This window comes from Akebia trifoliata, chromosome 8 (genome assembly GCF_017979445.1).
Source record: "Akebia trifoliata isolate Shusen 1 chromosome 8, ASM1797944v1, whole genome shotgun sequence".
NCBI classification, from domain to species: Eukaryota; Viridiplantae; Streptophyta; class Magnoliopsida; order Ranunculales; family Lardizabalaceae; genus Akebia; species Akebia trifoliata.
Genome location: NC_141382.1, coordinates 28020496 through 28044865, shown reverse-complemented (window position 1 = coordinate 28044865; position 24370 = coordinate 28020496). Strand labels below are relative to the sequence as shown.

Genomic DNA, 24370 nt, shown 5'->3' with positions numbered 1-24370 from the left:
TTCCCAAAAAATTCGATTTTGCATAAGTAATAAGCTTTTGATATTCAGTAACCATTGTTAAAAAGTAATCGCAGAAATCCAAAAATTTATATATCCAACCATGAGGTAGATCAATAGCTACTCCTCCAATAAGAAAAGAATTATTCATCATTCGCATACTTATGGTAGCTTCGAATAGATCATATATCAATTCTCTCTCTCTAAAAATATAGAAGAAGGAAGTCTATGCACCAATATCCACCATAAAAGGTACAAGTCATAACAAATGAGAAGCTATACGACTCAGTTCCAGCATAATGACACTAATATAATTGGCTCTTTTAGGTACTTGAATATTTTCCAACTATTCTAGTGCATTTATTGTTATCGCCTCTTAAAACATGGTCATTAAATAATCCCAACGGGTTACATAAGGCAGAGATTGTATAATTGTTCGATTTTCTATATGCAATTTTTTCCATTCCATGGGTTCACAGTCAGTAATATCTTCATCATCTAGAGTAACGATGAGTCAAAAAACACCATGCATTGATAGGTGGTGAGGACCCATATTGACTATCATGAGGATTTTTCTTGTAGCTGGTAGAGTCATATGTTTTTTCCTTGATTCATTATTCTAGTGTTTTGTGAATCAGAAACGAAGTTCATCAAAATTCAAGATCTAATAAATCAAATAATTCAAATATTCAAATTAACTTAACGGCTCCCTCGATATAGAGGCTACAGCCCACCTTTTCTGAGTCAAGTATTTGGACCGATCCCACTGAGAAAACTAAAAAGGGAAGGGCTTTGTTTATGTGGTGGACTTCACTTATTTCCACCCATGGATCTACTGACAAAGAAATCTCAATCCCAGGAGTACTCCTATGTTTTCCTGACCTGACTAGTGGAAATATGCTTGGTTTAGTCGTTTCTATGCCCCTTTTTCCATAGGGATCTATTCCCGAATGGCTGATTCACCAATAAAGCTAGCAGGGGGTGAGGATCTGAAAGAGATTCATCCACGAGCATTTTTTTCTTTTGCGATCCATTGCCATGAGTCAATCCCTTTATGTTGGCTGAGAAGGATTTAGAGATGTCGACCAATACTATAGTTAGTAGGTTGTTGGCCCCTTTACGTTGGTGAAGGCATTGCATATAAGGCGTATAGGAATTCTCTGCATTCAATGATCGAACCCGCAACCCTGACGGAACGGGACTAAAAAGGAGTATGCCCCCAGGATCGGAAACTGATGTGCTATCCCTCATGCCGAAACCCGAACAACTCCTTCGCCTGGACCAAGATACGACATGCCTAGACCACGCCCATCGAGAAGAGAATGTGGAGAAAGAGATCTCGGTCCGTCCACCCCTCCAACAAAAGAAAGGCAGGTCCAGAAACCACTGGCAATCCAATCAAGGCAGAGGAAACTTGAATTCAAACCTGTCTTCCTCTTGCAATATTTTTTGGTCTCCCAGTGAAGCAAAAGACAGATCCGTTGCCTGTCTTGTCTGTGGAAAGAAAGGTTTGGAACCCTTAACTGCTATCACCGCTTCAATCCGATAGTAAGAGAGCCTTGATCATAAAGATCAAGATCACAATGATCAAGATCTCATAAAGGTTAAGATATTGGTCATCAAGATCTCGTACTCAAGGGCGAAGCCATGATTTTTTGTCAGTGGGGGCTAAGTGCTTTGGCTGGCCAGTAATCTCAGTTTCCTTTTTTTGTAGATGTTGGGTTTCTCACTGTAAACGATTGTTGGCCAATAATCTCCATAAGAGTGACAAAAAGATCCACACTGAAAATCATTTTAAACTCATCATCTTCAATGTCTTGTAGAAACCCTCGATTTTTCTACCTAAAAGAAATAACTTGTATTTCTCTAAAATAATCCTATCTTGTTCTTGATGTTTGAAAGTTGAAGAGGAAAGGCATTCAAGGCTAAAAACATAGGTAAAATCCTTACCCTAAAGTTGAAAATGACTGATTTTGGGATATAATCAAAGGTAGTTGAGCAGAGGTTAAAGATGAGGTTAGGTTAAACCATCTTCAATATCTTGTACATAATCCTGATTTTTTTTACCTATAAAAACTCTTAAACTTCTCTAGAAATCGTATATCTCGTTCTTGATGTTTGAAGGTTAAAGAGTACATTCAAGGCTAGAGATGAAGGTAAAAGACCTTACCAATTTTGAGGATACAATGAAGGGCTTTTGACTAAATGATGTCAAGTTAGGTTAAACCCATAATCTTCAATGTATTGTAGAAACCTCTGATTTTGCTATCGAAAAATCCAACATTGTTCTTTAAGTTTAAAGAAGATATAATCTCAAAGTTGAAAATGTTGATGAAAACACTTACCCTGTTGCTAGAGATGACTAGTTTTGGGGATAAAAACACGAGTTTTGGACAATAAAAAATTATTTGTATCTTTTCAAATATTTTTTTTTGTGTAAAATTCTTCAAATAAATGATTAGCTGATTAAATCCGCAAATCAACAAAATAATCAATTAATGACTGAATAGGGTAACATTTTTATCTTTATCTCTCAAAATTTTATTTTTTTTTACATTAAAATTTCAAGAATAAGAAAGGATTTGTAGGGAGTTGAAAATGATGGATTTTGCCAAGAAAATCAAATACATCCTTTTCATATTTGATGAATTTTTCACAATTATTTTTTGAACTTATCCAAATAAACCAAACAAAATCTCCTCAGAATAATGACTTAGAATCCGAACTTGTTATTATGGTTCTTGAGATTGGATAGCAGTTGAAGATAAGAGCCCTTAAGTCATTTTACTCTAGTCCGAGTCTTAGGAGATCGAAGCCAAGGGATGCATGTCTCCCATTTGAAAAACACAGTAGGCATCTCTATTATCAATCAAAATGTGTGTGTGTGTGTGTGTGTGTGTGTGGGGGGGGGGGGGGGGTGGGCAGGGGCAAAGCTAGTAAGGAGCTAGTGGGGGCAATTGCCCCCACAGAACTTTGAGACTATTTTGTTGATGACCTAAATATCCTTTTCTTCAACTCCTAACCAAAAACCTCTGGATTGCCCCTTAAAACCATTCATCTTCAAGTGCTTCAACTATACAACTAACCATAGTTTGCCCCCACTACAAGAAAATCTTGGCTCCGTCCCTGGGGGTGGGGGTGGTAAATCATGGATGTTTTTCTTAAAAATGTTATGTGGATCTTTGCAAGGGATGCATGTCGCCAGTTTGAAAAAAAAAATTAGGGATATCTTTAGTGTCAATCAAAATGGGGGAGGTGGCAAAATCACAAATTTTTTTTTTCCTAAATTGTTGCATAAAGATTGAAGATGAGGAAAATTTAGTAATTGTACATTAACTTGAGAAGATGGAGGCCAAATAAATGCATGGCATCATCTTGAAAAACACATGGGTATTACTAATCTTTACTATTATAATGAGAAAAGGTGGAGTAAAAGTCGTTCGACACCAAATTTCGAGTGGCCATAGATGCCCCTGTTTTTATATTTAAATTTAATATAATCAAGATTATTTTTGTAAAAAAAAAAAATTTCAATCCACTTTACAATCACTTTCAAAATTATAAGAAGTTTCATTTTTTATTACGTAAATATTCAAAAACCCTTTAAACAATATTTTAAATTACAAATAAACCCTTTTGATACATGTGTGCTTGCATATGACACCTTCTAATATAAATTTAGGGGGCTAAAATCATGGGTTTTTATGTTTTTCTAAAATTTAGTGCGGGCTCTGCTTGTCATTAGTAAAAAAATAGGGGAAATCTCTAATATGGATCAAAGTACAGAGCTAAATAACTGATTTTGAATTTTGTTTACATGTTCAGTGGGGGCTAAAAATACAAGGGGATCTCTAATATGAATCAAAGTGCAAGGGCTAAATGACTGATTTGGTTTTTCTCAAAATGTTCAGTGGGGGCTATAGCTCCCACTTGTCCCTAACAAGCTTTGCCCCCTGCTCGTATTTATTGAATTACGATTATTTTTTTTCAACAAGATCTCGTCTACATTGAATTAAGATTTTTTTCTCGTAAATATCATAATCTTGATCTATGTGGAGGGTAATTCTCGGGGCTATTGACACATGGTTTCCAAGAGAAATAATTACCAACCCAACCAAGTAATGTAGGAATTGCGCCGAGCTTAATCTATGTTGGATCACTTAGGGCTAACGTGACAGAAGTGACAGCACTATCCCTGACGAGATAGATGTGACAACTCACAGCCTGACGGACTGGTTGCAGCCATCTCAAACCTATCATGGTAGTTGTATCTAATCCTACAACTAACAGGTCAGAGAGCAATTTAACCGCTCTCTGAGAAAGATCACTGAGAATATCTTGGAAAGTCCATCAATCAGGACCCCTATAAATACTAGGTTGCAACTCATGTCAAAGGTTAAAAAAATTCTTCTCTGAGAACTCTTTATTAGTTGGGTACTAGTTCTAACTTGATCGTTGGAGTGGTCTTGTATCAGACTGCCTACCGAGCTAAGAGCTTACAAGGGAGATCTTGAGGTAGAGTGAAAAAATGCATCTACAATTTGGCATCGTCCCATGCTTGCGATGTATAACTTACTAACAGAGATGAGAGAAGAAATGCGCAGGGAGTTAGAAAAGCAAAACGATGAAATTACAATAATTAGAAGGGAAAACAAGGAACTTAGGCAGAGGCTAGGTGAGGGAATTGAGACTGGTAGAGGTTTAGAAGGGAAGGGAAGCCAAGGCCATATGCTCCACGCAACAGGAAGGAGCGAGACAAATTGAACAGTGGATTCTATACTGATGAAAACATAGCAAAGGTGTTCTAAAGATTGGAATCCCATGACTAGGGAAGAGGTGGAAGAAATGTTGAGGATAAGGGATAAGGAACTAGCGTGGGGGAAGGACCCTAGGAAAAAGGCTTGAAATATGATTCGAGAGCTGAGGGGTACACCGTTCTCATCAGCACTTATGAGTTCCAAGCCTCCGAGAGCTTTTCACCTGTCGAAGTTCGAAATGTACGACAAAACGAAGGACCCTATGGACCACGTCCTCCACTACAGAAGTCAAATGGTTTTGTACCAAAAGGATAACCATTTGCTTTGCAAACTCTTCCTTTCTACTCTAAGGCATGGGGCTATGTTTTCATTCCAAAGGCTGCCAATTAGGTCGATAACTAATCTCTCTTAGCTAGAAGAGAAGTTCGTCGGGCAATTTGTGTACTTACGAAAGAAGAAAGTTGGGGTTAATGCACTTTTCAACCTACGACAAGAGGTCGACGAAAGTATACATTCCTTTGTCACCCGATTTTGAACAAAGGCAATAACTGTCGATGGTATGGATGAGGCAACTACTTGTGCAGCTTATGTGGAGACAATCATCCCAGGGACCCGGTTGCATGAGTCACTGATAAAGTCTGACCCCACGCAGCTCGAGGATTTGTATGCGAAGGTAGATAAATACATTTTGGTAGAGGAATCAATGAATAATATGGGACGGGGAACGTAGACAATCGCTAATAGCCAGGGAAGTCAAGAAGCCCAGAAAGCAATGATCGAGTCGAGAGAGGGGTGTAGCAGGAAGAGGCGACAAGACCCCAAGGAGCAGTCAAGGTGGAAGAGAGGTTGGGTGTATACCCCCTCAACGAAAAGTTATCGGTGATACTTAGGCACATACATAGTGACCTCAGTTTTGTCCAGCCACATCAGGATTATCGAGGGAGGCATGAAAGCCTTACTGCAAATACCATGGAGGGGAGGAACCTCTGATCGAGGATTGTTACAGACTGCGACATATCATTCAAGATCTGGTCGAAGATGGAAAACTCAGAAGGTATGTGGCCACCACTACTGAGGGAAGACAGGAGACCCAAAGGGAACAGAATCAAAGACCACCTCTTCAGCCACCCAAGAGGGATAGACGATGTGAACCCGAAGAACGAAGGGTTGTGCACACTATCTCTGGTGCACATGAATCAAAGATGTAGTCTAGGCAACTAGCCAGAGCAAGGGTGATGAAGATACGCCACGAGGTTGGTGTAAACTAGGTCTCCCCATAGTCACCAGAACGAAGAGATTTAGCCTTGCTACGGGAAAACAAGTGATAATATTCACCAAGGATAACCTAAAGGGGGCGTCTATTCCACATCAAGATGTGCTCGTCATTACGCTTCCGATTGGGAATGTGGATCTCAGAAGAATTCTGGTAGATGTAGGAAGCACGGTGGACATCCTCTTCTTAGAAGCAACAAAGAGAATAGGAGTATCGGAAAGCCTGGTTCCGACTTAGTCCACCTTGTTCAAATTCAACGGAGCTCCCACTCAGTAGGGGAAATTACTTTCCCTGTAACAACAGGAAAAAAATTAGTAATGACTAGGTTCATAGTAATCAACGCGAACTCAGCTTATAATGCAATTCTCGGGAAAATGTGGATTCATGAGATGAAGGCTATCCCATCAACCTACCATCAGATAATCCGCTTCACGAACAAAGGTGGAGTGATGAAGATTAGGGAAGACCAGGAAATGGCACATAAGTGTTTTAACTTAGCTTTAAGACCAGGGAATGGCCACGGCACCAAGCGCTAAAATAAGAGACAGGTGTTATCTATCGAGGAGGAGCAATTACTTAATGAAGCCCAGGGGGAACGTGCGACATCAATTGAAGATGTGGAACAAGTGGACCTCGGCTCTAGCGAAAAATAGCTTGTTAGCATTAGGACAACGCTGTTGCAACAAGAGCAGGATATGTTGGTGCAGTTATTAAGGGTAAACAAAGACGTGTTCGCATGGTCTTTTGACGACATGTCGGGGATAGATTCCTCGGTTGCATGTCATCGATTAAATGTTGACAAATAATTTTGGCCAGTTCAACAGAAGCCAAGGAGATTGTCACCTCAACTAAGATAGGGGGTGAATAAGGAGATCAACAAACTCTTAAGGATGGGATTCATCAGGAAAGTTGAATACCCTGAATGGATAGCAAATATAGTTGCAGTACCAAAGAAAGATGGAAAGGTCAGAGTATGCATCAATTTCACAAATCTCAACAAGACAAATCTCAACAAGGCTTGCCCAAAAGACAGTTTCCCACTATTGAGAATTGATAGGCTAGTTGATGCTACGACGGGGCACGAGAGGATGTCGTTTATGGAGGGGTACTCGGGCTATAATTAGATCCCCCTAATAGCGGAGGACCAAAAGAAAATGTCATTTATAACCGAGCAAAGGTTGTTCTGCTTTAAAATTTTGTCGTTCGGTTTGAAGAATGTCGGGGCAACCTATTAGAGGCTCATGACTAAAATGTTTAAAGATATGATCGGGAGGACGGTTGAAGTATACATCGATGATCTGCTAGTGAAAAGCAAGAAAGTAGGTGATCACCTAAGGGACCTCAAGGAGATGTTCGAGTGGCTAAGGGGCTATTAGATGAAGCTAAATCTGAAGAAATGCGTGTTCAGTGTATCTTTGGGGAAGTTCTTCAATCATATCATCACCAAAAGGGGCACTGAGGCCACTCCCAACTAAATTCGATCCTTGATTGAGATGACGAGTCCAAAGAACCAGAAACAGGTGCAAACTCTAGCAGGAAGAATTGCAGCTTTGAACAAATTCATCTCTCAGGTCTCGGATAGGTATCGACTGTTGTTGAACCTGCTAAAGAAGGGAAGGGGATTTGTATGGAATAAGGAATGCGAAGCGGCCTTCCTTAACCTGAAGAAGTACTTGGGTCAATTGCCTATCCTCAGCACACCAGAAGATGGGGAAGAGTTAGGAATTTATTTAGTTGCCACTGCTTGGTCCATAAGCTCAATGCTCCTCAACGTAGACCTTGGTCGAGAATACCCTATCTATTACGTCAGCAAAACACTCGGCCCATCAGAGGTCATGTACATGAAAATAGAAAAGGTCGGCCTGTCCTTGGTCTACTCATTACACAAGTTCCGACCTTAATTTTTGTCACACAGGTAGTGACTGACCACCCATTGAAAGATATAATGTAGAGGTCGGATAAATCCAAGTGGATGGGCTAATTTCCTAGCGGACTTCCTGATTGAAGATAATGCCTAGGAGGAAGAGTAAGAGAAAGATGAAACAATTGATGAGGCAGACGCCTGGAGTAGACAGGCAGGTTGGAGGATGTTTATCGACGGGTCGTCAAATTACTCCGGGTCAAGAGTTGGGATAGTATTGGTAACCCCGAGCAATGACAGACTCGAGAAATTGCTGAAGCTCAAGAATGGGGCTTCTAACAATGAGGCATATTACGAAACTGTTATAAACGGATACAAAATGGCCAAATACCTCAAAATCAACATACTTGCAGTCTTTACTGACTCTCAGCTGATCACGAATCAGTGCAACAGAGGATATGAGGCAAAAGATGAGCGAATGGTGAAGTACTTGGCATCGGTAAAAAGAGTGTCAGCATGGTTCATCGAGGTGAGAATAAACAGGATCCCGAGAGACGAGAACAAACATGTAGATTTACTAGAATTTATCGTTTCCATGCTTGGAGATTCTAAGAGCCAAGTTATACCTATTAAGTACCAACAAAGAGTATGCATCGAATACCAAGAGAAGGAATGCATGCAAGTAGGCCATAAGTTAGGGTGGATGCAAAAATACGTGAAATACCTCCAAGCTAAGATCCTCCCTCTATATAAGAGGGGAGCTAAAAAAAACTCCTTTACCAGATTGGGAGGTATACACTCATCAAAAGAAAACTGTACAGGATGTCGTTTGGAGGACCTCTCTTAAAATGCCTTAACACAGAGGAATCCGAGCTTATAATGGCAGAAGTACATGAAGGAATTTGCAGTAATCACTCGAGAGGGTGGTCACTCGCAAACAAAGTTATAACCTAGGGTTACTTTTGGCTAAGGATGCAAGAAGACTGTAAAAGGTATGTCAAGATGTGTGATAAATGTCAAAAGTATGCACACATGAGTCTCCAACCTGGAAATGAGCTGCACATGATAAAGGCGCCTCGGCCATTTTCCATCTGGGGAATGGATATCATTGGATCCCTGCCTCGAGGAAAGGGTGGTAAACTCTTTATCTTGGTAGCCACAGACTACTTCACCTAGTGGGTAGAAGCTACCCCCCTCACTCGTATTAAAGAAGAAGAAGTCATCAAGTTTACCTGTTTCGAAATCCCTTATGATTTATTTTTAGATAACGAAACATAGTTCAAGGGAAACCAAGTGCAAACGTACTATAGAAAACACAAGATCCGTTCACTTTAATCATCTTCGAGGTATACCCAGGGCAATGGATAGGTAAAAACTTCTCACAAGACAATCGTTGACAACTTGAATAAGAAGTTAACCGAGCATACAGGGAAGTGGGTAGAAGAGCTGCATAGCGTACTGTGGGCATATCAAACAACTCACAGAATGGCAACAGGGTTCACGCCATTTGCCTTAGCTTATGGGACAGATGCAGTCATTTCTACCGAGTTACAAGTTCCCACCACCAGGACGCAGGTCGTAGAAACAAATCTCAAACGAAGAAATGATAGCATGGAACCTGGATTGATTAGATGAAACTCGGGAGATAGTAGTAAAGAGACTAGCACGGTATCACCAACAGCTAAAGAAGTCATATGACAAAAATGTGCGAAGAAGATAATTCAAGGTTGGGGACATGGTTTTGAGGAAAGTGTTTTCCATCACCAAGGAACTTAACAGTAGGAAGCTCGGTGCTAACTGGGAAAGGTCGTACATAGTTAATAAAGTTGGGAAAATGTAATCACAGCACCATGCAATGCTTTCAACCTCAAGAAATTTTATCAATAAAACATTTATATTTGAGCCCTATCGCATTTTGGCATTCACACAAAGCCTTGGCCCTTCATTGGTGCCAAGCCCAACAGAGGGGTTGATATAGCAGAAAGCCTTGGCCTTTCCCTGATGTCGAGCCCAACCTAGGGGTTTGTATAGCGGAAAGTCTAGGACCTTCACTAGTGTCAAGTCCAACCGAGAGGTTGGTATAGCGAAAAGCCTTGGCCCTTCATTGGTACCAAGCCCAATTGGGGAATTAGTTCAGCGAAAAGCCTTGGCCCTTTACTGGCGTCGAGCCCAACTGGGAAGTTGGTTTAACGGTGATCAGGGAGATACTAGGCACGAGACAAGTCGATTCGATTGAATTCTTAGTCGGTTTAAGGCGATTTGCATAGTAGACACACCAAAACTCAGTGAGTCTAAGGATTTAAGTCAAGATATTATAAGAAAACTCTAAGTCATACATTTCGGAAACTAAAATTGTAAATTAGAGGTAGCACAAAAACACATTGTCTATTAATAAAAAAAGTTCGGTTACAAAAAAAAAAAAGGGAAACTATGCATATCAAAAAAGATTACAAGTTCAAGAGAGGGGAAAACAAAAATGAAAACTAAACGTCGACGAGTGCATCGGTGACATTAGGGGTCAACTCGCTTGTATGCTAAGAATTTGTACATTCGTTTGCTCGGGAGGGACTTAATCATTAGCCTTCTTGGATTTCTTTATTTTTGCTTTAAGCATGTTGTAGGCCTTCTCCCATGCTGATTTGGAGGCATCGAGCTATATGCCTATAAGGATGCAAGTTGCTTCTCCAACACCTTCCTCCTTTTCCAGCTCCTTAGCCTCAATCAAGCCCTTGAGCAAGGCATTCTCCCCCTCTACCAAAGCAAAAATTTTCTTCAGCTCTTCCAGCTCGGAAACTATGTTGTCCAATCTGGACTGAAACTTTAGGGAATTGGTCGCTGCAGCGTCCATTTCCCCCTAGAGCCTTTTGGTAAGATCTTTAGCCTTGTCCCACTCGGTCAGCATTGTGTCCCTTGACTGGCCGAGCTTGGCCAAAGCATGTTGAACCTAAAATAAGGAAGTGGTCAACAAAGGAAGAAAATGTACTAGCAACTAAAGGAAGGATTCGTTGGGAAACTTTTTACCATCACCATAGCTCGAAAGGCATCATTAAAAAATCGTGTCAGGTCATCGGCAAAGCTTTTGTTTGTGGTCTCCCTGTCTCTCGGGAGAACTGAACATTCAAAGAAAGCCTGTGCTACCTGAGGATTCGATAGCACAAAATCTCTGTCGATGACAGGGTTCCTACCCGCGATCGGGCTAACTACCCATTTGGAGGGCGGGATGTCCCCGTCACGGGGTCCAGACCCCACTGTTGAAGCCAACGCTTGGGACGGCTCGGCATGGATTGAGGAGGCGGCGGTGACAGGAGGTGGGGGAGGGGATCAAGTTGCAGGAGGAACCATCCTCAAGGGCTAAGGGTCTGAACCCCTCCTCAGCCTCTTGAGGAACAGTTGACTGTCATCTTCATCTTCCTCATCTTCCTCGTGGACATTGGAAGGAGGCACCTCCATAACTTCGTCCTCTAAGTCATCACAGTCAGCTGCGAGAGCCGGCCATTTGGAACGGAGAGACATGTCTTCTTCGTCTAAGAGCTGGCGGTCCGAAGCTTGTATAGGGACTCAGCTGGTCAAAAGGAAGGACTATGTAACTCGATGGTATATGTTAGGGTTTGACAGAATATAAGTAATTATCACAGAATCCCTGATAAACTTATCTTTGCTCGAACCTGCAATGAGGATAAAAGGCATCAGATCTCCATGGTTTGAGTAGAAATTATAAGGAATGAAAAATAAGAAAGCTCACCGTGATGATTAAATTGGCTGTAGTTGAGGGGTGGAACCTCGTCTCTTGGAACGCTCTCACACCGACCACAAAAGCTTGATTGGGAATAAAAACCATTCATTGTTCGAGTCAGGTAGCTCGAACAAGGATGGCTTCCCTTTTCTCTTAGTCAAGTAAAAGAAGCCTTGTTTTTTGGGGCACCTTTTCAAGGCGAATTGGGCCTTGATGTCGAGGAGTCCGAGATGTAGACCCTCGTCTAGCCGAGCATTCATCTGCTCAAGGCCATGGATTAAACGGAAGAGGTTCCCGCTCATTTGGCCTGGGGGCCGCCTATAAAAATATAATACCTCCCGAGTCAACTTACTTAGCGGGACTCGGAGGCCTGCCTTGAGTTGCCCCCAGAATACCATGGTGGTACCTGAGGGAAAATCTTGAGAGGTAGAGGGATTGTCCGTATAGGACATCTCCACATTTGCAGGGATGGCATAGGCCTCCCTAACCTCAAACAGCAAAGGGCGAGTGGGGGAATAAGTTTTCCCCCTGGCCATTGGTGGTAGAAGGATGGAAACAAAAGAAAAAAAAAAGGGGAGAAAGCCTTTAGAAGAGAGGGGTGAATGCTAGTATCCTAATTTGATGAAGAAAGTAACCGAAAAACGGAACTTGTGGAGCTCGAAGAATGTGCAGGAAACTTGTTGTGTGCCGAGCTAGAAAGTTCGTGCGAAAGAACAAATGAGAGAAAGCAGAGAAACCAAAAGGTAAAAATGAAAAATGAAAGGGAGCAGGGTATATATAGGCTTGAGATGCCTCAAGATACGAACCTGGATCAATGGCGATCAACTGCCAAGATTGCCTCGAGAGATGAAGTAATAATGAGAATGCCAGAGCATTTAATGGCGTTAGAAGTGAGGCGATCGTTCGAACAGGCGTGCGTTATCAACTAGTCTCAATGCGCCACGTGTAGGCGGTGCATAATTGCGCCGCTCAAATCAACAATCGGGAGCACACTTCACAAGGTCAATTATAAGGTTCGTCGTTCTCGAAAAGTGTACATATGGATGTCATAAGTCAATACAATTATTGAGCCAGGACAGACCAATACCCAGTTGAAGCTTGCCACGTGTCAACTTTATTTATCTTGGGACATCGAATATAGATCCGAGACCTCGAGAGGGGGTATTGTGGAAGGTAATTCTCGGGGCAATTGACACGTGGCTTCCAAGAGAAATAATTACCGACCCACCGAGTTATGTAGGAATTGCGTCGAGCTTAATGCATAGGTCGGATCACCTAGGGCTGACATGACAGAAGTGACAGCACTATCCCTGACAGGACAGATGTGACAACTCACAGCTTGACAGACCGGTTGCAGCCATCTCAAACCTGTCAGGGCAGTTGTAGCTAATCCTGCAATTGACAGGTCAGATAGCAGTTGAACCGCTCTCTGAGAAAGATCACTGAGAATATCTTGAAAAGTCTATCAATTAGGACCCCTATAAATAACAACAACTCATATCAAAGGTTAGAAAAATTCTTCTCTGAGAACTCTTTATTAGCTCGGCACTAGTTCTAACTTGATCATCGGAGTGATCTTGTATCAGGCTGCCTACCGAGCTAAGAGCTTACAAGGGAGATCTCAAGGTAGAGTAAAAAAATGCATCTACAATCTAGTTGATCAAGATTTGGTTTGAAGGGAAAACTAAAAATTTGTAAAAAAGAGTAAAGAGTTTACCTTCTTCGATTCTTGAAGGAGAAGGAAAAGGGAAGGAAAGGAAGGTGGAGAAGAAAAAAGGGGTCTGTTGAGCTCTGGAAAAAATAAATTTTCAGCACTTTAAGTGCCAGATAAATTTTAAAAGAAATTGTAGCACTTAAAGTGTCGGAAATTTTTAAAAAATAAAATTGTGATAGTTTAAGTGGCAGAAAAGTATTAAAAAATTTACGACTAAAAGTGTGCCAATTTCGATTCCTTTTTGTAAAGTCACAAAAATTTGTGCTTTTTTGACAAATACTTATTTAATTTTTTTGATAATTTCTCCTAAAATAAATAAAAAATTTACTTCTTGCTGTGGGCAAAATATCATTTGCAGCTGAATAACAACTCCGTCGAGTTTCTTCTAACTTGGCTCGGTGCATTTTTTTTATCTGACGCGATCATTGACTTGATGATTTGTCAAGCCCACTCAATGAGTTGGTTTCATGGCTGAATCACCTTGAAATCCAATCAAGTTGAGTCTAGTCGACCAAGTTTCAAGTTTGACTTGATGAGTTTTAAAACTGTATTGCAAACAGTATGAACAAGGCGTCCTGTTTGTTTTCATCACTTTAAAAACGAAAAAAAGATTTTCATCGTATACCAACTGCCTTGATTTTGAATAGTGACTTGCAGGCCTTGGCTTACTTGTGAAAAGTGTGGAGTTTCTAGCTAAAATCACAATTTGATTTAGGAATTAATGAGAAATGTCTCAGATGAATCTCCTAGGTCTAGCAACCTCAAATTAGCCATCTTCTCCCATCCTGTTTTTTACCTTTATTTTAAGAATGTAGGTTCCTAACACTGCAGCAATAAATCCAACAATGAGGAATTCTCTATGGTCCAGAAATCGAAGCTGAAGGAAATATAAAATTAGGTATCCTCTTCAATACAAAACTTCCAGTTGCAATAACAGAAAACATGGCTCTGAAGGAAGTTTAGCTGCTGCTGCCATTCTCAAATAAAGGAGTAAAAGGAAAGCAGATATAGTATATTAATGAATATATAATAGTACGACTTTTAGTCTCAAATTAAAGCAACAAAAACAACAGATACATTCCTTGAAACATTATTTTTATCAAAACATAAGTATATGAAGCCTCCTCACTCTTTCATCTTTCATCTTTCATCTTTTTCTTTTTCATGTTTCTAAAGGAAACAAAGATAAAACAACAATCTCATTTGTAATTGTATCCAAGCAACCAACAGAAGATGCTCACACAAATCTAAAATGCTGCCCACCCTGATGCTGTGCTCTTTGTCGATCCAGGCCCAGCTGTAGAAGGGAGTGTTCTCTGCAAATTGTAACAACAAATGTTTATAACAGATAAAAATTGAAAATTTACTTGTATTCACAAAAGGAAGTTTATTGTGTCAAAGTATTATTAGTTGACTAACATTTACACCAAAAGTTGGTAGCATTCGACACAACTTCTAGTGGGCAAATTTTACCTTTCCACCCCACCAGAAGAGCTTTTGGGTAGATAGGCTTACTGATACTTATCTCAATACCTATGATCAATTTAAGATGCATCAAAGAAAGAAATCAGCAACATTGACCGAGTCACATCAATCAAAACCAAGTCAACTTGATCCAATCTTTGACCGGTCCTCAAAACCTAGTTCAACTTTTCTTAGGACTCCTTCTTTCATTGAGTTTCTATTAAAAGTTACTTAAATAGTGCTGATTAGTTTCTTTTTCAATTTTAGACAGTTTATTTTCCTAATTAGTTTCTAATTTGTTTATGTTTCTATTCTTTTCTAAAATTCATTTTTATTCTTTAGGTTATAATTAGAAATCTTTTTAGATGTCCAAATTGAATTCTAATAAGATTAGAAGGTTATTAATATTTTATAGATAGATTAGGAAGTTACTTTTTAGTATTTTAAAAGGTTTCTAAGTTGTTATGAAAGAGTTATCTATATAAGGAGCTCCAATAAACAAATTCAGTGAGTTAGTTTTTTTTTTTAAAGATTGATTAATAAAAGAAAAAAGAAGAAACTTTTCTTCCCTTTTTTTGTTTTTTATGAACGTAAGAGCCCAATGTTGGTTCTTAATTTTAGTGTTTACGATTGATTTCTATCAATCTCAAACTTAGATTGAAGTTTCTAGTCGATTTTGCTCGATAGAGAGATTCTTCATTACTCTTAATTCTTAGGATTTCACCCTATAACCAGATTTTTAACATAAACTATAGGTTTGTGTGTTCTACCCTACATCAAAAAAGAAAAAGAGGGATTACAAACAATGTCTAAAAATGGCTCCTAATACAATAATATAGGGTGTAGGGACTGAAACATAGGCAGGTGGGACCATTTATATTTCTAGAGAATTTTAGTGAGTTCTTTTATTTAATTTGGCTCCTAAGTTTAATAAGAACGGCCCCTATGTTTCAAGAGCATATTATTGACTTATTTACGAAGATAAGTAAAAACAAAATACAAGTTATGTTTAGGAATAATAAACTGATTGCTTGAGATGGATTGCTAGGAGGAAAGAGTCGTGATATAGAGTTTCTATATCAGCAGTTGTATGGATGGGTAAAAGAGTAACATAAGCAATTTTCAGTAGTGATATTGGAAGTTGAAAAATGATAATTTTCTTAAAGGGTGAATATGTAGCAAAAATTCTTACTCTATTGTAAGGGCCTAACAAATCTCAAGTCACAAAGTGGCCTTCATACAAATAACAGCAAAGACGAGACATTGTATCCAAGTTCTCCAAAAACAATACAGGAATTTCAGTCTGACAAACATATGTAAGGAAAATTATATGTATGTATGGGCAAGGATCAAGATCTAACGTTTTATCCAACACGAGTCTCCTCACCATAGAGATCATCCTCACCAAAAATCAGCCCATTCCGGAACTTCTAACCCATATAGGATAAAACACGTTGGATCTTGATCCTGCCCCATATATATAGGACAAATTTAGGCTCCCACGTTAGCTGCCGAACAGGACCATATAATACAAATATATGTTTTGTCTCAGTAAGTCTTTCCAGAATACTAGTAGCATTCAAAATAAGTAGGAACCTCCAATTAGATCAAGGGTATCAATGCAACTTCCCAAGAAAGTTGTCAGGGTCTGGTGAACAGTATAATTGATGTTGTAGTCTTTTATATGGAGGATCATGATTTGCTCCACAGAACCCAAAATTTTGGGACACACACGCACGCCACTCACTCACATGAGTATCATCTGATTCATTTCTAATAATAGGTCATGATGGTGGTAGTCTTTTTGTCCATGCAAAGAATGGACACTTTAGAGTAAGAACAAATGGGGAAGGAAGAGTTCATAATTATCAATAAAAAAAAATACACAGTGCCATTGTGTTCCTGCAAAATAAGCTATATATTGCAAAGGTGAGAACCATGGGAAACAAAAAAGATATGAATTCTCCCAAAACCATAACAACTTCAGAGGAGACAGCTAGCTTTTGAGTTGAGAAAGATAAGAACACGCAAAAAAAGAAGAGGGTTTGGATACAGCATACCTCGAGATGGGAAAGATCCGAAAAAGGATCAGTAATACGCTTTGCATTTTCCTTGGGACCCTTGTTGACACCAGTGCCAGAAGTCATTCGAGAAGCAGCAGGATCGTTTGGAGGGGGTGGAAGAGGGGACCTGATTTTTCCAGTCCCACCACCACTAGGAGGAGGTGGTGGTGCAAGGGCCAGAGGTTTAGGTTTTCCAGTGCCAGAAACAACTGCTCCTGATAACCCGGCAGCTGAAACCATGCCAGTTCCACTACCTGCTTTGTTCTTCACGTTTATCCGAATAGTTTCTCCGTCCTAAAAATTCAAACCACTAAAATATGAATTCCTCCAGGAAAAAAAATTTTGGCAGCAGACCAAAAAGAAACTCAAACAGTAGATTATTAAGAATAGAATGATAAAAACAACTTCAAGTGTTAACTTATTTTAATCAGATATCAATTAGCCTGCCATAAAATATTTAAAAATACTCAACTTTGTACAATAAGCACAGACACCATGCATGACATCACATAACATACAACTGCCACTAAAAAACATACAAACCCCTAAACTATAACGTAGAAGGCATAGAAAACCCTGCCCAGTAAAATTAATAACTAAAAAATAATTGGAAGGCACAACAAATTTCCTGAATTTCCCAAATCAGAGAAAAATACAAGAGAGGAAATCAACAAGGAGTGGGGTTACTCAAAAATCTATAATCTATGGCATGAACGACAGATTTGCGATTGGATGCTGATTTTTCCCCCTAAAAGATCCATCTATTATTATTATTATTATTATTAATTTCTTGCTTTGTTTTCCTTTACCATGAGCTCCTAAAAACAGTAATGAAATAACAAATCCATAGATTTCCTACCAATTATATGGAGAAACATTTATTTACTTAATTTTAATTTGTCCATAAGCCAAAGATGTAGGTTAGTTGTGGCACAAATATTCTAAATCCTTAAGGATAAAATTAAGTACAAAAAAAGAAGGTAAAAATGCACAAAATTTCATTGACCTTTGTATGCTCAATTTTATTTGCTTCCTACATAACAAGGTTTTGCAATTAGCACGAAATACTGCCAAGGCATGTACTGGGCAGCCCAATTTTGAGCGACCGCTTAAGCTGTTGGTGATGTGAGGAAGGGCATACAGCATTGGTGTTACAAGATTAAAAAAATATATGGATAATATCCATTGACCACTATGTGCGATGTGTCCTTGAGGTGGCTTCAGATATATTAATAGTGTCAAGATGTACAAGATTAAACAATACCTGACCAGAAATGGAACAGATTATCTTAATTATTGAGACCACCAATTTCAGTATCGAAAACAAAATCTTGAAGAATTATTTTATTTATTATTGTTTGTATATAATAGGTTCGCTTTGGTACTTTGGAATTCAAACCAAATTAGAAGCAAAACCTATAGGACACGGAACCTATTGGAAATAATCTAGTTATTTTAGCTCTAGTTGTTATTTAGATAGAGTTTTTTATTTAGCTTTTATTTATTTTTAGTTTGTAAGGGCACTTTTGTCTTTTTTTTTACATTTTTACTAATATAAATTCTTGTCAAGCTCTCACATAGAGACTTGACAATTATTTTTCTACAATTCTTCTTGGTATCAATGCCAAGAGGACCCATCGACCTCCTTTGGATTCCCTTCTCTGGTTCGTGGGATCTTGAAGTCTCCTCTCTCCCTTTCTTTTCTTCTTCCTCCCTCCATCAACAATCCTAGATTTTTTAGACCTAATAACTTAGCAAGAACTTCGTTAGAAGATCTCCCCTTCAGGGGCTTTTTTTCTCATCTTCCCTTAATCGCATGTTGCGATAGGGATTCTATCAAATTTTTCACATGCTACGATAATTTTTTTCTACGTTGTGCTTCTACCCTACAATAGGGTTTCTATGTTTCAGTGTATTGAGCTGATATTTTTTACCCGCGTTAGGGTTTCTACCAACAAATAGCCTATAAGAGTGCTACCTGCTGCTTCCAATAAGTTTTTGTGGGCTGGGGTTACCTGTGACAGCAACATATCTATTATTTGAGAGTAACGACAGGTCTGTGGGACCTTGTGAAGGGTTGCGACAACAGTAGGACTACTTGTGAGGGCTTGCAACACTGTGCGACAGACTTGTGAGGGTTTGCTAAACTCTATGACAGACTTGTGAGGGCTTGCGACACTTTCGGTTACCTGCGACAACATAATATCTGTTGTTTGATAGTTACAACAGGTCTATTGGACCTTGTGAAGATCTGTGATTGCAGTAAAACTGTTGTGGACTGCTTGCGATAGGTCTGTGGGATCTTGTGAGGGGTTGCAACAACAGTAGGACTGCTTGTGAGGGCTTGCGACAGCTATTAAACCTTGTGAAGATCTACGATTGCAGTAGAACTACTGTGGACTGCTTGCGCTAGGTCTATGGGACCTTGTGTAGGATTGCAACAACAGTAAGACTGCTTGTGAGGGCTTGCAAGACTTCGCGACAATTTTATTGTTTATTCCACGGTTTTTTTGTGAGGGCTTGTAGAGACTTGTTGTTTATTCCATAGTTTTATTGAACTAACTTCCTGTTTAGACTACTAAGAGACCTGCAACAGCACTGCTGCCCCTTCTACCTGTGATTTCTTCCACCTTGGATTAATATTATGAGAGATCTCCCTTTAATCCAAAGTTTTACTGTTTATAGTACGCTATGATAGCAAATCACGAGACCAAGGATTCCAACACAACTCTTGGGACAAATTCCTCGGTTCAGTGTATAACTAATATCTTATTAGATGGTCAGAATTTTCAGTCCTAGTCTCAGTCTGTGCAACTTTATTTGGGTAGTAGAGGTAAATCTGGATAGCTTTTAAGAACCGTTACTAAACCACCTCTCACTGATCCCAAATTTGAACAATGAGAGATTGATAACTGCACTATTCTTGGATGGCTATTTAATTCAATGGAGCAGCGAATCTATACAATGTTTATGTATCACAAAATTGTTTCGTCTTTGTGGTTAGCCCTCACTCAGACATATGCTCATGTTAGGAATGAATCAAGGATTTATGAGCTTTACCAAGATATTGCTCAAACTACCCAAGGAGCACAAAGTGTAGCTGATTATTTTGGGTTCCTCCAAATCCGTTGGTAGGAGTTCTCTCATTATGAGTTTATGCCTGAGCTATCCGCAGAAATAGCCGGATTTGTGATTAAGAGGATTACTCGACGATAGATAATTTCTCATGCGTTTAAGTCTTGAGTTTAAAGAACTCCGAACCCATATCCTTAATACCATTCATTTACCTCCTTTATTTGAAATATTTGCAACCATTGACAATAATGAGCGTTGTCGTCGTATTGTTCCATCTCAAACTTAGGCACTTGGTATTCTCTCTGCTCCTGCTACAAATTAGATAGCTCTAGCAACCAATTCGAGTTTCTTCGACGTTTGGATCCCGGGATCAGGGAGTCATGGTCGTGGCAGCCGCGGTCGTGGTAAAGAGAATGGACTTGCTTGCAATCATTGTGGAAAAACTGGTCATGAGAAGACCACTGCTTTCAGCTCTATCCGCATCTGATACCACGATCTTCGTCAACTTCATCTTTGAGACAATCTGCTCCTCATGCCGCTATAGTGAAGTCATCATCGTCCATTCCTCTCACTGATCATTCTTCCTCACTTGACACAATTGATTTGCAACAGCTATAGACACAATTACTACGCCTCCAGGTACATCATCTGTTTTCCATGTCACTCAATCTACCTCTACTCCACTGACATGGGTTAGTGATTATGATGCCTGTGATCTATGACCGGTGAGTCTAGTCACTTTACCTCTTCTATTTTTCTTACCACTCATAAAGAGATTCGTCTTTATGTGATAGCTTGGCAGAAATTTATATTAGTAAAAAAGTAAAAAGACAAAAATGCCCTTACAAACTAAAAAAAAATAAAAGTTAAGGGGATGATAACCTTGACAATTATCTTTATACAATTCTTCTGAACCAACGTATAGATGTCACTCAAGAAGGCCTTTTCATTTCACTTGTTTATTTTTATTTTTTTTACACAAATGACACTCGTTATTGGATTGGAATCAGAACCAATTTTTCTAACTACGACTACCGGGTACCATTACCATAATCATAACCAATAGAAACCAGGACCATTCATTACATTAGTTCTGATTCTAGGTGCCTTGATATCCGGTCCCGAGGACCCATTGATATTCCAAGCCAGGAGAGAAGGTTGAAGCATTTAATTTGACAAGAGGTTGGCCAAGATTGACAAGTAGAGATAGGCGAGATACTGATAATTGGGAGTAGAAATCACCAATATACACTGAGGGGTTCTAAGGGTTATCTTGAGAAGATGCATGGCCAAGAGTAGGATAAGCTTACAAATCTCGAAAGTTGTTGAAGCAATAAAGAGAATGCTGCTTGCCAATCTGTGGGAGAGGATATAGAAGGTAGAAAGGTTTATAATCTCATCTTGAGGCAATGTTTCGAACAGAAGAAAAACTGAGATGGTCTTGACTGAAACATTCAATGTCACATTACCAGTCTCGGACAAAACCAGAATGTTACACCAAAACATTTCAAAATAGAACAAAAGTTTAAAAGTTAAACCACGTACGATAGCAACCAGACATCACTTTACAATTCACGTGTAGTAGATAGTGGATCTAGTACTTCTCGTATACAAATTGAGAAGTATGCTAAGATTGTGCAAAAATAGTTGGAGCCCGAAAGAAATACTAAGGATCCAAGCTTAGAGACCATGAATCCATACATGTATCCAAACATGGATTTGAAGCATATGGAGAACACTGTTATCCAATGGGGTTGCAAAATGATCAGCATCAACTAACTCGGGTAGGGATTAGTAGAGATGAGGTTCAAGTAGCTTAAGTTAGTGGTTAATGACGATGAGAATGACGAGGAGTTTGACAAGTTGATGAGTGTTGTGGGTCGAGATGATGACAATGATGGTGATTGTTCTAATGGGGGCATTGATCAGTCTTAGAGAGGCTCGCCTATGATGATCATGGCATTTGGACTCCAATTCGAATTCATAGGAGTTACAAGCAACCCGATGCATCAAATGCAAAAAGAGAAGATTGGAAAATACCATATTAACTTGCCAACCCCATGAGGCATGAATAGCTAACTCGAGGTATTAGATTTTCATAATTTCCAGACGATTTCTATCGATGTTGAAGGACATCAACGTTTCTTTTCTATAAAATTCCGTCGAAATCATTATCACTTTCCCCAAAAAAATTTATGAGCAGTGAATTATTTTCATTAATACCTCAAAATTATATCAAAGTTTTTTAAACTTAAGGAAATGAAACTTCTCAATGCTGTAAAACTCATCCAAACCATATAGTTTCTTCAAAAATTGGTTCCTACATACATATATGGTAAAAATATAATAATCATTCATATTCCAATTTCCAATATGTTGAAATTATCAGTACTTTCTTAGAAAAAGACAAATATGCATGAACTTAATAGATAATTGTTTGTAGATTGCACAATGTATCTAATGAAGTGAGATTACGTACGTAGAGTTTACAAGAAAGGTCCTACCAAAGAACATTATACGAGGATGAGAAACAGTTGTCGTTTCTCATATGGATATGCAATACAACAATCAAGTCTCAAACTTGTACACAGACACGCATTCAACAAACCCAAAAAAAAAAAAAGTTTTTGTGAGCTTGATATCATACTTAATCAATAGATTTATATAAAAATAAGAATAATATCAGATTAGGTCATGGAATATTTTGTGATATCCATTATATACCTTTCTTTAATTACTAGATCCATTATATACATAATAATAAGAGAATACATCACATAGTTATATGCAAGGTGTTATACTTTGGTCAGTTTGAAATAGAAACATTCGTGGAAATATTTCGATAAGCATGGGAATTAATATAGTTTTCATAGAAATGATGGAAATGGTAGGGAAATGAAGGCAACATGGGGGAATTTTTATTGAAATTGCAGGAAATGATACAACAAATTCATAGGCCATAAAAATACAATAAACAACTATATGAAGCGTGAAAATGGAGATCAAATCAACAAAGTTCCACCAATTACATAGTAAAAAAAAAAAAACAATAATATACAAGGAAATGAGAAGAAGATCATAAGAAGGATCAAAGAATCAAGGCCTATAACACACTCCAATGATTCCAATAGAAATTTTTTTTTTTTTCTAAATTCAAATAAAAAGTTGATCATTATACCTTCAATCTGTGATTCACAGCAGGATGAATATCAATGTGACTATCGTCACTCGCCTCACCTTCTTCCTTTTCATGCTCCCTCTTCACATACTTCTCGTGATCCGACAACGCAACATTGAAATCAAACGCCTCATTCCTCTCCGAAAATCCCAAACCAATGAATGCGTGCTTGCCTGCTCCATCCTCTATCTTCAATACAAAATAACGAGATGAATCGAGCACGGTTTCTACCGAATTCTCCCTCTGCCCAGGGAGGACAAAACAGGCAGCAAAAAGCTCCCCCGAATTGGGATCTTCGAGACGGATCTCACAACGATCTTTACAAGAAATAACACGAAGACGACCCGACCAGATCTTGTCTGATTGCAACCACTCCCCACATTTGTATCCTCCACTAGTGCTCCGAGGGGGGATTTTGTACACCGAAACCTCACGAACAACCAAAAGGGTATGCTCGAATGCTTCCTCATCCTCGAACGACATGGTTTCAACTTCACAGAAATTTACAGAAAAAAAAAAATTAGCTCTCTTGAGAATTTAGATAACTGGGTATTGAGGGAAATTGAGAAATCTGATCTTTAGGGCTCAATAGCCTCTGAGATTTTGGGGGTTTTCAACTAAATGTTAACGAAACAAATTTTTTATCTCTCTACTAATGATTTGGAGATATTGCTGGTTTTTTTTTTATCAATTTTTTGGACAAATTTAGGGTTTTTGAGGGGAATTTTGGATGTATTGATGAGATGATTATTGAATTTTTGGATAGAGATGTAGGAAGAAAGTGGAATGTGAGTTTGATGTGAATTTCAAGTATTCTATTTTTTTTTTGAAATTTTTTAAGGTGGGAGGTATCAATCCAGAAAAAAGGAGAATTTAATAGGTATTAATGAGTTGCAGAGACGTGGGTTCGAAGAGTGTTTGAAAATTGAAACTGAACTGTCAACCTTTTTGCTTATCTTGGCATAAATAGATCTGAACCGTTGAATCTTTGGGACCCAACTTTGATCAGATCTTGAACCATTGGTTCATAAACTTGGGCACACGCCAGATGCACAGATCATAATTGTCACGGTAAGAATTTTTAAATGGATGGGGGATTGACCAAAACTAAAACTAATAATAAATAAATAAATAAATAAATAATAATTTTGAAGCCTTATCAACAGATTTGAAAATGGAGCGTCAATTTTTTAACAAGTGAATTTCTTTATTTGCGTGACATGGCGTTCCATCAATCGTTAAAATCTACCACAGA

General features: G+C 38.8%; 2 protein-coding genes across 2 annotated transcripts; one reads left to right on the top strand and one right to left on the bottom strand.

Annotated features, from left to right (window-relative positions):
- Positions 1 to 7520: 7520 nt before the first annotated feature.
- On the top strand, positions 7521 to 9523 carry LOC147396462 (uncharacterized). Its single transcript, XM_086450131.1, has 3 exons — positions 7521 to 7864; positions 8189 to 8417; positions 9257 to 9523. The coding sequence occupies exons 1-3, from the start codon at positions 7521 to 7523 to the stop codon at positions 9521 to 9523; spliced, it is 840 nt and encodes a 279-aa protein (XP_086306257.1).
- Positions 9524 to 14326: 4803 nt separating this feature from the next.
- LOC147396461 (uncharacterized protein At1g03900-like) lies at positions 14327 to 24025 on the bottom strand. Its single transcript, XM_086450846.1, has 3 exons — positions 23116 to 24025; positions 16860 to 17156; positions 14327 to 14651 (listed from the first exon to the last, which is right to left on the bottom strand). Exons 1-3 carry the CDS (start codon positions 23596 to 23598, stop codon positions 14583 to 14585), a joined length of 849 nt encoding a protein of 282 aa, XP_086306972.1. The 5' UTR covers positions 23599 to 24025; the 3' UTR covers positions 14327 to 14582.
- Positions 24026 to 24370: the final 345 nt, after the last annotated feature.

Coding starts and splice junctions, on each gene's coding strand:
- LOC147396462 (XM_086450131.1), top strand. CDS start 7,521: ATGACGAGTCCAAAGAACCAGAAACAGGTGCAAACTCTAGCAGGAAGA. Junction 7,865..8,188: donor CTCGGCCCATCAGAGGTCAT/GTACATGAAAAT, acceptor GAGCAATGACAG/ACTCGAGAAATTGCTGAAGC. Junction 8,418..9,256: donor TGTCAGCATGGTTCATCGAG/GTGAGAATAAAC, acceptor GGCAATGGATAG/GTAAAAACTTCTCACAAGAC.
- LOC147396461 (XM_086450846.1), bottom strand. CDS start 23,598: ATGTCGTTCGAGGATGAGGAAGCATTCGAGCATACCCTTTTGGTTGTT. Junction 17,157..23,115: donor CTGTGAATCACAGATTGAAG/GTATAATGATCA, acceptor TTGAATTTTTAG/GACGGAGAAACTATTCGGAT. Junction 14,652..16,859: donor CGGATCTTTCCCATCTCGAG/GTATGCTGTATC, acceptor TACAATTTGCAG/AGAACACTCCCTTCTACAGC.